The sequence below is a fragment of the Schistocerca nitens genome, chromosome 1, assembly GCF_023898315.1.
Source record: "Schistocerca nitens isolate TAMUIC-IGC-003100 chromosome 1, iqSchNite1.1, whole genome shotgun sequence".
NCBI lineage: Eukaryota > Metazoa > Arthropoda > Insecta > Orthoptera > Acrididae > Schistocerca > Schistocerca nitens.
Genome location: NC_064614.1, coordinates 540,878,064 through 540,891,653, shown reverse-complemented (window position 1 = coordinate 540,891,653; position 13,590 = coordinate 540,878,064). Strand labels below are relative to the sequence as shown.

Genomic DNA, 13,590 nt, shown 5'->3' with positions numbered 1-13,590 from the left:
ATTTGCAGAAGCTCTACAAACAACACAGACATTGAGCATTACGGTGGATGTACTCTAAGCCTGCCTCTTGCATTTTTATATTCTGGCACACCTTCCAACATAGTGTGGAAGAGATTTTCAAGTATCTGAGTGTGCCCATTTATGTATCTCATCATCATCTTAATCATCTCTCACAGTTCTGGCATTTTATCAGTTGAAGGACTGCTTCATCTGGCATCTTAACTAACATGCAATTTGGAGCATCCTTATGGAACACCAGATTTCAAAGTTTTCGACCACCTCCTTTCATCCACTAAACAAGTCCACGTCTACCATCCATATAAAGGGCTTTATTAGTTGTTTTTTGGCTATGTATGCCTGATGTAAAAATCATTTCCTTCAGAAAGCTATTTTATCCTGATTTCTTCTGCTTTTATTTTTTCCTAAGCCCATGTGATGGTATACAGCTTACTCCCACTGTCCAGATTCTTCTACTCATTTGGAGATATGGCTTGAAGTGTTTGCCCTCTATGAGGAACTTCATTTTCTACTTGTTTGTTTTCATATTTTGCTCATTAATTATTGGATGTATCCTACATTAAGGACAGTTAGGAAAACTGGGCTTTACAAATTATAGTTCTATTACAATGTAGGTGGTACATAACAATTTTTCTGAGAGAGACAAATGTTACCAAATGTGAAGCATTCCATTTCTGTAACATTAATATTCAGAAGCTTTCGACAAATTGATAAAACTGGAGTAGATACAATTTTAAAGTGGTTGCAAGTTTAAGTGTACAAGGTACTGATCATATGATACCTGTACGCCACTATTGTACTATAACCATGTGAATGTATTAGCAACTACCAGATAATGAACGGGACAGAGTATCACTCACCAATATATGAGCAATAATTGTGAACTGAAGAAGTGAATTAAAATTTGTGCTGCAGCCGGGACTTGAACCAGGGTCATCTTACTTACTAGGCAGATATGCTGACCATTACACCACCACAGCATTATGGTCAACATAACTGCACGAACTACTGAAGTCAAATACATTCCCCAACACAAACTCCAATTCACATCTCCCCTTATATTGTCACTATTACCAGCGCTCTCTGACATTGGAATAGCACCCCAGCATTGAACATAATTAGGAAGTGCTGCACTACATGTGATTTTATAGATCTTAAATTAAATTTTCTCTGAGACATTTAGGTCTCTAATTTACCTACAACAACATTAGAAGCTGAAGAGGTGAATTAAAATTTGTGCTGCAGCTGGGACTCGAACCTGGGTCTTCTTGCTTACTAGGCAGATATGCTGACCATTACACCACCACAGCATTATAGTCAACATAGCTGCACGAATCACCCAAGTCAAATACCGCATCACATATTTAAATGCACTTCTTCAGCTTCCAATGTTATCGTAGATAAATTAGAAACTTAAATATCTCAGGGAAAATTTAATTTAAGAATAGCTGTGAAGATTACACAATGTGGTGGTGTAATGGTCAGCATATCTGCCTAGTAAGCAAGATGACCCTGGTTCAAGTCCCGGCTGCAGCACAAATTTTAATTCTCTTCTTCAGTTCACAATTATTGCTCATATATTGGTGAGTGATACTCTGTCCCGTTCATTTTCTGGTAGTGCTAATACATTATATATATATAATAGAGGGAAACATTCCACGTGGGAAAAATATATCTAAAAACAAAGATGATGTGACTTACCGAACGAAAGTGCTGGCAGTTGGTCTTTAAATATGTCTGCTTGTGTCTGTATATGTGTGGATGGAGAGGTGTGTGTGTGCGCGAGTGTATACCTGTCCTTTTTTTCCCCCTAAGGTAAGTCTTTCCGCTCCCGGGATTGGAATGACTCCTTACCCTCTCCCTTAAAACCCATATCCTTTCATCTTTCCCTCTCCTTCCCTCTTTCCTGACGAAGCAACCGGGGGTTGCGAAATCTCGAAATTTTGTGTGTGTGTTTGTGTGTCTTTTATTGTGCCTATCTACCAGCGCTTTACCGTTTGGTACGTCATGGAATCTCTGTTTTTAATATATTTTTCCCATGTGGAATGTTTCTTTTTATATATATATATATATATATATATATATATATATATATATATATATATATATATATATATATATATAGTTCTAATAGAGGGAAACATTCCACGTAGGAAAAATATATCTAAAAACAAAGATGATGTGACTTACCAAATGAAAGTGCTGGCAGGTCGACAGACACACAAACAAACACAAACATACACACAAAATTCAAGCTTTCGCAACAAACTGTTGCCTCATCAGGAAAGAGGGAAGGAGAGGGAAAGACGAAAGGATGTGGGTTTTAAGGGAAAGGGTAAGGAGTCATTCCAATCCCGGGAGCGGAAAGACTTACCTTAGGGGGAAAAAAGGACGGGTATACACTCGCGCGCACACACACACATATCCATCCACACATATACAGACACAAGCAGACATATTTAAAGACAAAGAGTTTGGGCAGAGATGTCAGTCGAGGCGGAAGTGAAGAGGCAAAGATGATGTTGAATGACAGGTGAGGTATGAGTGGCGGCAACTTGAAATTAGCGGAGATTGAGACCCGGTGGGTAACGGGAAGAGAGGATATATTGAAGAGCAAGTTCCCATCTCCGGAGTTCGGATAGGTTGGTGTTGGTGGGAAGTATCCAGATAACCCGGATGGTGTAACACTGTGCCAAGATGTGCTGGCCGTGCACCAAGGCATGTTTAACCACAGGGTGATCCTCATTACCAACAAACACTGTCTGCCTGTGTCCATTCATGCGAATGGACAGTTTGTTGCTGGTCATTCCCACATAGAATGCATCACAGTCTTTCACATGTGGCTCTGCCTTTGATCGTATACACCTTCCGGGTTACAGGACTGGAGTAGGTGGTGGTGGTGGTGGTGGTGGTGGTGGTGGGAGGGTGCATGGGACAGGTTTTACACTGGGGACGGTTACAAGGATGGGAGCCAGAGGGTAGGGAAGGTGGTTTGGGGATTTCATAGGGATGAACTAACAGGTTATGAAGGTTAGGTGGACGGCGGAAAGACACTCTTGGTGGAGTGGGGAGGATTTCATGAAGGATGGATCTCATTTCAGGGCAGGATTTGAGGAAGTCGTATCCCTGCTGGAGAGCCACATTCAGAGTCTGCTCCAGTCCCGGAAAGTATCCTGTTACAAGTGGGGCACATTTGTAGTTCTTTTGTGGGGGATTCTGGGTTCGAGGGGATGAGGAAGTGGCTCTGGTTTTTTGCTTCTGTACCAGGTCGGGAGGGTAGTTGCGAGATGCGAAAGCTGTTGTCAGGTTGTTGGTGTAATGGTTCAGGAATTCCGGACTGGAGCAGATTCGTTTGCCATGAAGACCTAGGCTCTAGGGAAGGGACCGTTTGATGTGGAATGGGTGGCAGCTGTCATAATGCAGGTACTGTTGCTTGTTGGTGGGTTTGATGTGGACGGACATGTGAAGCTGGCCATTGGACAGGTGGAGGTCAACGTCAAGGAAAGTGGCATGGGATTTGGAGTAGGACCAGGTGAATCTGATGGAACCAAAGGAGTTGAGGTTGGAGAGGAAATTCTGAAGTTCTTCTTCACTGTGAGTCCAGATCATGAAGGTGTCATCAATAAATCTGTACCAAACTTTGGGTTCGCAGGCCTGGGTAACCAAGAAGGCTTCCTCTAAGCGACCCATGAATAGGTTGGCGTACGAGGGGGCCATCCTGGTACCCATGGCTGTTCCCTTTAATTGTTGGTATGTCTGGCCTTCAAAAGTGAAGAAGTTGTGGGTCAGGATGAAGCTGGCTAAGGTAATGAGGAAAGAGGTTTTAGGTAGGGTGGCAGGTGATCGGCGTGAAAGGAAGTGCTCCATCGCAGCGAGGCCCTGGACGTGCGGAATATTTGTGTATAAGGAAGTGGCATCAATGGTTACAAGGATGGTTTCCGGGGGTAACAGATTGGGTAAGGATTCTAGGCGTTCGAGAAAGTGGTTGGTGTCTCTGATGAAGGATGGGAGACTGCATGTAATGGGTTGAAGGTGTTGATCTACGTAGGCAGAGATACGTTCTGTGGGGGCTTGGTAACCAGCTACAATGGGGCGGCCGGGATGATTGGGTTTGTGGATTTTAGGAAGAAGGTAGAAGGTAGGGGTGCGGGGTGTCGGTGGGGTCAGGAGGTTGATGGAGTCAGGTGAAAGGTTTTGCAGGGGGCCTAAGGTTCTGAGGATTCCTTGAAGCTCCGCCTGGACATCGGGAATGGGGTTACCTTGGCAAAGTTTGTATGTAGTGTTGTCTGAAAGCTGACGCAGTCCCTCAGCCACATACTCCCGACGATCAAGTACCACGGTCATGGAACCTTTGTCCGCCGGAAGAATGACGATGGATCGGTCAGCCTTCAGATCACGGATAGCCTGGGCTTCAGCAGTGGTGATGTTGGGAGTAGGATTAAGGGTTTTTAAGAAGGACTGAGATGCAAGGCTGGAAGTCAGAAATTCCTGGAAGGTTTGGAGAGGGTGATTTTGAGGAAGAGGAGGTGGGTCCCGCTGCGACGGAGGACGGAACTGTTCCAGGCATGGTTCAATTTGGATGGTGTCTTGGGGAGTTGGATCATAAGGAGTAGGATTAGGATCATTTTTCTTCCTCAAATCCTGCCCTGAAATGAGATCCATCCTTCATGAAATCCTCCCCACTCCACCAAGAGTGTCTTTCCGCCGTCCACCTAACCTTCGTAACCTGTTAGTTCATCCCTATGAAATCCCCAAACCACCTTCCCTACCCTCTGGCTCCTATCCTTGTAACCGCCCCAGGTGTAAAACCTGTCCCATGCACCCTCCCACCACCACCTACTCCAGTCCTGTAACCCGGAAGGTGTACACGATCAAAGGCAAAGCCACATGTGAAAGCACCCACGTGATTTACCAACTGACCTGCCTACACTGTGATGCATTCTATGTGGGAATGACCAGCGACAAACTGTCCATTCGCATAAATGGACACAGGCAGACAGTGTTTGTTGGTAATGAGGATCACCCTGTGGCTAAACATGCCTTGGTGCACGGCCAGCACATCTTGGCACAGTGTTAAACCGCCCGGGTTATCTGGATACTTCCCACCAACACCAAACTATCCGAACTCCGGAGATGGGAACTTGCTCTTCAATATATCCTCTCTTCCCGTTACCCACCAGGCCTCAATCTCCGCTAATTTCAAGTTGCCGCCACTCATACCTCACCTGTCATTCAACATCATCTTTGCCTCTTCACTTCCGCCTCGACTGACATCTCTGCCCAAACTCTTTGTCTTTAAATATGTCTGCTTGTGTCTGTATATGTGTGGATGGATGTGTGTGTGTGTGTGTGTGTGTGTGTGTGTGTGTGTGTGTGTGTGTGGGCGCGCGCGCGCGCGCGAGTGTATACCTGTCAGTTTTTCCCCCTAAGGTAAGTCTTTCTGCTCCCGGGATTGGAATGACTCCTTACCCTCTCCCTTAAAATCCACATCCTTCCATCTTTCCCTCTCCTTCCCTCTTTCCTGACGAAACAACTGTTGGTTGCGAAAGCTAGAATTCCGTGTGTATGTTTGTGTGTCTGTTGACCTGCCAGCACTTTCGTTCGGTAAGTCACATTATCTTTGTTTTTAGATATATTTTTCCCACGTGGAATGTTTCCCTCTATTATATTCGTGTGTGTGTATATATATATATTGTAACAAGCTGCTATGTTTAATGTTTCAGATAACATTCTGAGCTTTCTGCTGATTATGGTGATGTGTGATGAATTCTACAATAAGACATGAATGTGCCCATCAAGAAGAAATTCCAAATAATGAAATGAATGAAAAACTGGATGTAAAATCCAATTATTAGTTGAATCTACTTTAAATCTCAAAGAATGTTCATTCCAATTTGAAACTACTAGTTATAAAAAAGTAATAAAAAAGTCACATTCCACATGGGAAAATATATAAAAAACAAAAATGCTGTAACTTACTAAACGAGAAAGCGCTGGTAGATAGACACAATAAAAAATACTCAAACACACACACAAATTTCAAGCTTTCGCAACCCAAGGTTGCTTCATCAGGAAAGAGGGAAGGAGAGGGAAGGAGAGGGAAAGACAAAAGGATGTGCGTTTTAAGGAGAGGGTAAGGAGTCATTCCAATCCCGGGAGCAGAAAGACTTACCTTAGGGGGAAAAAAAGACAGGTATACACTCGCTCACACACACACACACACACACACACACACACACACACACACATATCCATCCGCACATATACAGCCACAAGCAGACATATGTAAAGGCAAAGAGTTTGGGAAGAGATGTCAGTCGAGGCGTAAGTACTGAGGCAAAGACATTGTTGAGTGACAAGTGATGTACGAGGGGCGGCAACTTGAAATTAGTGGAGGTTGAGGCCTGGTGGGTAACTGCTAATTTCAAGTTGCCACCCCTCGTACACCGCTTGTCACTCAACAACATCTTTGCCTCAGTACTTCCGCCTCGACTGACATCTCTGCCCAAACTCTTCGCCTTTACATGTGTCTGCTTGTGTATGTATATGTGTGTGTGTGTGTGTGTGTGTGTGTGTGTGTGTGTGTGTGTGTGTGCGTGCGCGTGAGCTCGCGAGTGTATACCTGTCCCTTTTTTCCCCTAAGGTAAGTCTTTCATCTCCCGGGATTGGAATGACTCCTTACCCTCTCCTTCAAACCCACATCCTTTCGTCTTTCCCTCTCCTTCCCTCTTTCCTGATGAAGCAATCTTCGGTTGCGAAAGCTTGAGATTTGTGTCTGTGTTTGTGTGTTTTTTATTGTGTCTATCTACCAGCGCTTTCTCGTTTGGTAAGTCACAGCATCTTTGTTTTTAATATAATAAAAAAGTCACAATGATAAGCAAGAAAGAAGGTGCCTAATGTCTACATATGCACGCCTGCATAAAAAAAAAAGAAGAAAGATGTGCATTTAGAGCAAAGACAGATTTGTTAGCATTCCCACTCAATGTTAGAAAATGGAAAATATAGGAATATAATGCTGTGCTCCATGCTCTACAAAGTGGTCTGATTTCTCATGTACCTCTCGCTCAATCAGCTTTTCAACATATTCTACGGTGCGAACTTTCACCTCGCCTGTTTGCTCATCTATGTATTCTTCTGTTCGTGTTGTCACCTTTTCCCCGACTACTCTCTCAGATTCACGCACCTTTGTTGCACCTTCTCTGGCCCGCAGGGCCAACTTAGGAAAATCGTCACTAGAGGGCCGTAAAGCTGTGCGCAACTACCAGGGCAGACACAGGTTCGAGCAGGTTAGTCAAGTTATTCCTTAAAACTAAACTGTTTCAACATTAATGCATACGATTTTCAAGCAGCTAATGTACAAACTTTCACAACTGCTTCATAACAACTCTTGAGAACATGTGAAAATTAAAAGCACATTCACAATATGATTACACTTCAATGCAATAGTGCTATGCTAATGGTACTCAAAATGAAAAATGGCAGTTGTGAAAATTTTAAACAACTATTATGAGATTCACAAACTAATCTCTTTTGAAAATCATCTACAAAGCTCTGTTGTTCTATCATTTTACTGCCTATACAGATGCTGTAATAAAATTTTACATGGTCCAATAAATATAAATTCTGGGTTTTAAAAATGAAATAGCAACTGTGTTTTGAGTTATATTTTCACAAAAAAGAAAAAAATATAAAATCTGTCACTTTATAACTGGAAAACTTCAGTATAAGTCTACAAAAAACAAGACAATGATGCTCCAAAATGGCATTTCTAAAAGACGCTAGCACAGGTTGTCCTTGCTAAGAAGTTATGTTCACTGGTGGGCAACACTATAGGTATCTGCAATGCAAGTCATAAATATGTTTAACTGTAGGAAGTGAAGCACAAAAAGTGTCTTACTCACAGATTATTATTAACACTGTTAGCTGCCTGAAAAGTAGAACAGATACATCAACTGACAGTGCATTACCATCTCCATTACTTAATTTTTTCTAATTAATGTGTCAATGTTCATTACTGCAGTGAATACAAACACAAAAATGTAAAACAGTAAAATGTTAATCAATTAACACATCCAATAATCGAGAACATTACATTCTGACACCATCCCAATAAGTAAAGAGGAAACCCGAGAGAGAATTTTCTTACACAGTACCTTCAAGCACTCCCAGTAACATAAATATGTTGTTAACTCATGTTTTTCATGCCAAAAGAAAACAATCTATCTTATAAAAAAGTGTGTTAAATTTGAACTGCTGTTTTACATAAGATAATATTACTTAGATATTTTTTCATGCTCTGTTCTCTATTGCAAAGAAACTACATTACTCTTAGGAGACTGGGTATGAAAAAAGTAAAGACACAGCTATTAATATGCTCTATCCTTATCAAGGATATAACAAAAATTATTAAACCTGGTTTCCACCAAATAATGTCTCCGCTTCTACTGGATTTAAATTCAGGTGATGGAAAGTATTTTCATTTATAAGAGACAAGCCAATAATGTGTGTTTGTAAACAAGGAGAGGAACGCAGTATGATTAAACCAATGTCCACTTCACGTTCTCCACTACAGCATATGCACAGGAACAATGCAAAATTTACTATGTTCAAATTTGATGGTTCCTCTTCTGCAGTATGTTGGGAGTTCCATGAAGAACGTCATCCAATAAGCATTTATTACATATTCATGAATATGCAATGCACAATCAGTAGAATAGATTTTGTCAAATTGCTTTGTTACATATTGTGAACTACAGAAATGTCTTCAATTTGTCTATGTTTGTATCAGCTTTCATAACAAACTCTTAGATGAAATAATATTGAGAGAAGGCAAAAATTTGGAATCAGACTACGAATAACAGAGACCTCTCTATCAAGCATACAGCTGCATTCCCTGCTACAGACATTGTGGATTGGAGTCACTAGCTGGTGTGCTTTGGGTTACCAGTTCGAACCTGACCACCAGCAATAATTTCCATTTTTCAAAGTTTCTCCAAATTTCTTATCTATGTGATGTTAGTAAAGTCTGTAATATTCGATGTTGGTACAAATATCAGCACCTGACATCCAGGAATCAGTTCCATTCTGTTATCGCTGATCGATGGTGTTCATGATAGACATGCTTTCGATGATAATTTTGGTACTTCACTGATGACTCTGCTTTGGAATTTGGACTCTAGTGTGGTTAAGATGTGTCCCTGTTTGGTGTAGGCAGGAAGTACTTCAAAACCTCTGTATCATCCTGTCTCCAATCAGTAAATGGAAAAGCTGTCACCTACATGGCCAGGAACTGGAATACAAGTAGTACATCATTCCCATTGTCTTTCGAGGGGCATTTGAGAAGTCCGCACAAAGTTCCAGAGATGGCACTACCGGCACGTATCGAGGTCTTGTTTGGTTAGTAGCATGTTTGGGAAGAACGCACACCAAGTTTTAGCCATATTGGTCTATTTCTTTGTGTTTGGAATTCATGTGAATCAAGAAAGTCGACAAAATGGACGAAAAAGAATTTCGTGAGGCAATTAAACATTACTTCATAAAAGGCAAAATGCCTCAGGAAACTAAAGAGAAGCTTGATAAACATTATCGTGACTGCACCTTCGATTAGAACAGTTTATAAGTGGTTTCAAAATTTTTCGGAGTGGCCATATGGGCACAAGAGGTGCCAAACGTTCTGGACGCCCTGTGGAGGTTATGATTCCAGAAATCATTGATAAAATCCACGATATGGTGACGGATGACAGAATAGTTACGGTGTGTGACATTGCTAGTGCTGTGGGCATCTCGAATGAGTCGGTACATAATATTTTCCATAAACATTTGAACATGAGATAGCTATCCACAAAATGGGTTCCATGATGCTCACTCTTGACCAAAAACGGAATTGTGTGAAGTGTTGCACGGATGGTTTGCAGCTATTCAGGAAGAATCCGCAGGTCTTTAAGCATCGTTTCATCACTGTGGATGAAACATGGATATACTACTATACTCTTGGGACCAAAGAACAATCTAAACAAAGGGTTACCAAGGGAGAATCTGCACCAAAAAAAAGGCAAAGACCATTCCTTCAGCCGGAAAGATTATGGCGACTGTCTTTTGGGATTCGCATGGGATAATCCTCATCGACTATCTGGAAAAAGGAAAAACTATTACAGATGCATATTATTCATCGTTATTGGACCGTATGAAAACCAAGCTGCAAGAAAAATGCCGGCGATTGCACTGCAAAAAAGTCCTTTTCCATCACAACAATGCGCCAGCACACACCTCCGCAGTTGTGGTTGCAAAATTAATGGAAATAGTATTCCAACTCGTTTCACCTCCCACCTATTCTCCAGACTTGTCTCCCTCGAATTACTATTTGTTCCCCAATTCGAAGAAATGGCTGGTGGGACAAAGATTTTATTCAAACGAGGAGGTTATTGCAGCAACTAATAGCTATTTTGCGGACTTGGACAATTCCTATTATTCGGGAGAGATCAACAAATTAGAACAGCATTGAATGAAGTGTATAAGTCTAAAAGGAGACTGTTGTTGTTGTTTTTGTGGTCTTCAGTCCTGAGACTGGTTTGATGCAGCTCTCCATGCTACTCTATCCTGTGAAAGCTTCTTCATCTCCCAGCACCTGCAACTTACATCTTTCTGAATCTGCTTAGTGTATTTATCTCTTGGTCTCCCTCTATGATTTTTACCCTCCACACTGCCCTCCAATACTAAATTGGTGATTCTTCGATGCCTCAGAACGTGTCCTACCAACCGATACCTCCTTCTAGTCCAGTTGTGCCACAAACTACTCTTCTCCCCAATTCTATTCAATACCTCCTCATTATTTATGTGATCTACCCATCTAATTTTCAGCATTCTTCTGTACCACCACATTTTGAAAGCTTCTATTCTCTTCTTGTTCAAACTATTTATCGTCCATGTTTCACTTCCATACATGGCTACACTCCATACAAACACTTTCAGAAATGACTTCCTGACACTTAAATCTATGCTCGATGTTAACAAATTTCTCTTCTTCAGAAACACTTTACTTGCCATTGCCAGTCTACATTTTATATCCTCTCTACTTCGACCATCATCAGTTATTTTGCTCCCCAAATAGCAAAACTCATCTCCTGCTTTAAGTGTCTCATTTCCTAATCAATTCCCTCAGCAGCACCCAACTTAATTCGACTACATTCCATTACTCTCGTTTTGCTTTTGTTGATGTTCATCTTATATCCTCCTTTCAAGACACTGTCCATTCCGTTCAACTGCTCTTCCAAGTCCTTTCCTGCCTCTCATAGAATTACAATGTCATTGGCGAACCTCAAAGTTTTTATTTGTTCTCCATGGATTTTAATACCTACTCCGAATTTTTCTTTTGTTTCCTTTATTGCTTGCTCAATATACAGAGTTAATAACATCGGAGAGAGGCTACAACCCTGTCTCACTCCCTTCCCAACCACTGCTTCCCTTTCATGTCCCTCAACTCTTATAACTGCCATCTGGTTTCTGTACAAATTGTAAATAGTCTTTCGCCCCTGTATTTTACCCCTACCACCTTTAGAATCTGAAAAAGAGTATTCCAGTCAACATTGTCAAAAGCTTTCTCTAAGTCTACAAATGCTATAAACGTAGGTTTGCTTTTCCTTAATCTATTTTCTAAGATAAGTCCTAGGTTCAGTATTGCCTCACGTGTTCCAACATTTCTAAGGAATCCAAATTGATCTTCCCCGAGGTCGGCTTCTACTAGTTTTTCCATTCGCCTGTAAAGAATTCGCGTTAGTATTTTGCAGCCATGACTTATTAAACTGATAGTTCGGTAATTTTCACATCTGTCGATACCTGCTTTCTTTGGGATTGGAATTATTATATTCTTCTTGAAGTCTGAGGGTATTTTGCCTGTCTCATACATCCTGCTTACAACATGGAAGATGTTTTGCTAGGACTGGCTCTCCCAAGGCTGTCAGTAGTTCTAATGGAATGTTTTCTACTCCCGGAGCCTTGTTTCGACTTAGGTCTTTCAGTGCTCTATCAAACACTTCATGCAGTATCATATCTCCCATTTCATCTTCATCTACATCCTCTTCCATTTCTATAACATTGCCCACAAGTACATCGCCCTTGTGCAGACCCTCTATATACTCCTTCCACCTTTCTGCTTTCCCTTCTTTGCTTAGAACTGGGTTTCCATCTGAGCTCTTGATATTCATACAAGTCGTTCTCTTTTCTCCAAAGGTCTCTTTAATTTTCCTGTAGGCAGTATCTATCTTACCCCTAGTGAGATAAGCCTCTATATCCTTACATTTGTCCTCTAGCCATCACTGCTTAGCCATTTTGCACTTCCTGTCGATCTCATTTTTGAGACATTTTTATTCCTTTTTGCCCGCTTCATTTACTGCATTTTTATATTTTCTCCTTTCATTAATTAAATTCAATATTTCTTCTGTTACCCAAGGTTTTCTACTAGCCCTCATCTTTTTACCCTCTTGATCCTCTGCTGCCTTCACTATTTCATCCCTCAAAGCTACCCATACTACTTCTACTGTATTTCTTTCCCCAATTCCTGTCAATCGTTTCCTAATGCTCTCCGTTCTTTCATGATTCTTGAACCAAGTGTTAGCTATGACTAAGTTATGCTCTGTGGAAAATTCTACCAAGCAGCTTCCTCTTTCATTTCTTACCCCTAATCCATATTCACCTACTACATTCCCTTTTCTTCGTGTTCCTACTATTGAATTCCAGTCACCCATGACTATTAAATTTATGTCTCCCTTCACTATCCGAATAATTTCTTTTATCTCATCATACATTTCATTAATTTCTTCGTCATCTGCAGAGCAAATTGGCATATAAACCTTTACTACTGTAGTAGGTGTGCGCTTCATGTCTATCTTGGGCAGAATAATGCGTTCACTATGCTGTTTGTAGTAGCTAACCCGCATTCCTATTTTCCTATTCATTATTAAACCTACTCCTGCATTACCCCTATTTGATTTTGTGTTTGTAACCCTGTATTCACGTGACCACAAGTCTTGTTCCTCCTGCCACCGAACTTCACTAATTCCCACTATATCTAACTTGACCCTATCCATTTCCCATTTTAAATGTTCTAACCTACCTACCCGATTAAGGACCTGACATTCTACGCTCCCATCCGTAGAATGCCAGTTTTCTTTCTCCTGATAACGATGTCCTTTTGAGTAGTCCCCGCCTGGAGATCCGAATGGGGGACTATGTTACCTACGGATTATTTTACCCAAGAGGATGCCATCATCATTTAACCATACTGTAAAGCTGCATGCCCTCGGGAAAAATTGCGGTTGTAGTTTCCCCTTGCTTTCAGCTGTTCGCAGTACCAGCACAGCAAGGCCGTTTTCGTTAGTGTTACAAGGCCAAATCAGCCAATCATCCAGACTGTTGCCCCTGCAACTACTGAGAAAGCTGCTGCCCCTCTTCAGGAAGCAAATGTTTGTCTGGCCTCTCAACAGATACCCCTCCACCCCTCCATTGTGGTTGCACCTACGGTACAGCTATCTGTATCGCTGAGACACGCAAGTCTCCCCACCAACGGCAAGGTCCATG

The 13,590-nt window shown here is 41.5% G+C and overlaps 1 protein-coding gene across 8 annotated transcripts in view; it reads right to left on the bottom strand.

Moving 5' to 3' along the window:
* Positions 1-13,590, bottom strand: part of LOC126253889 (protein lap4) — a 564,085-nt gene that overhangs the window by 30,106 nt on the left and 520,389 nt on the right. For 6 of the 8 annotated variants that reach the window (XM_049955263.1, XM_049955269.1, XM_049955267.1 and 3 more), the window contains one exon: positions 7,076-7,276. The exons of 1 other annotated variant lie outside the window; for it this stretch is intronic. In XM_049955263.1, coding sequence (XP_049811220.1) covers positions 7,076-7,276 — 201 coding nt within the window. Of the gene's footprint in view, positions 1-7,075; positions 7,277-7,919; positions 7,946-13,590 lie in introns of all 8 variants that reach the window. One more of the 8 variants, XM_049955268.1, reaches the window with a different exon arrangement.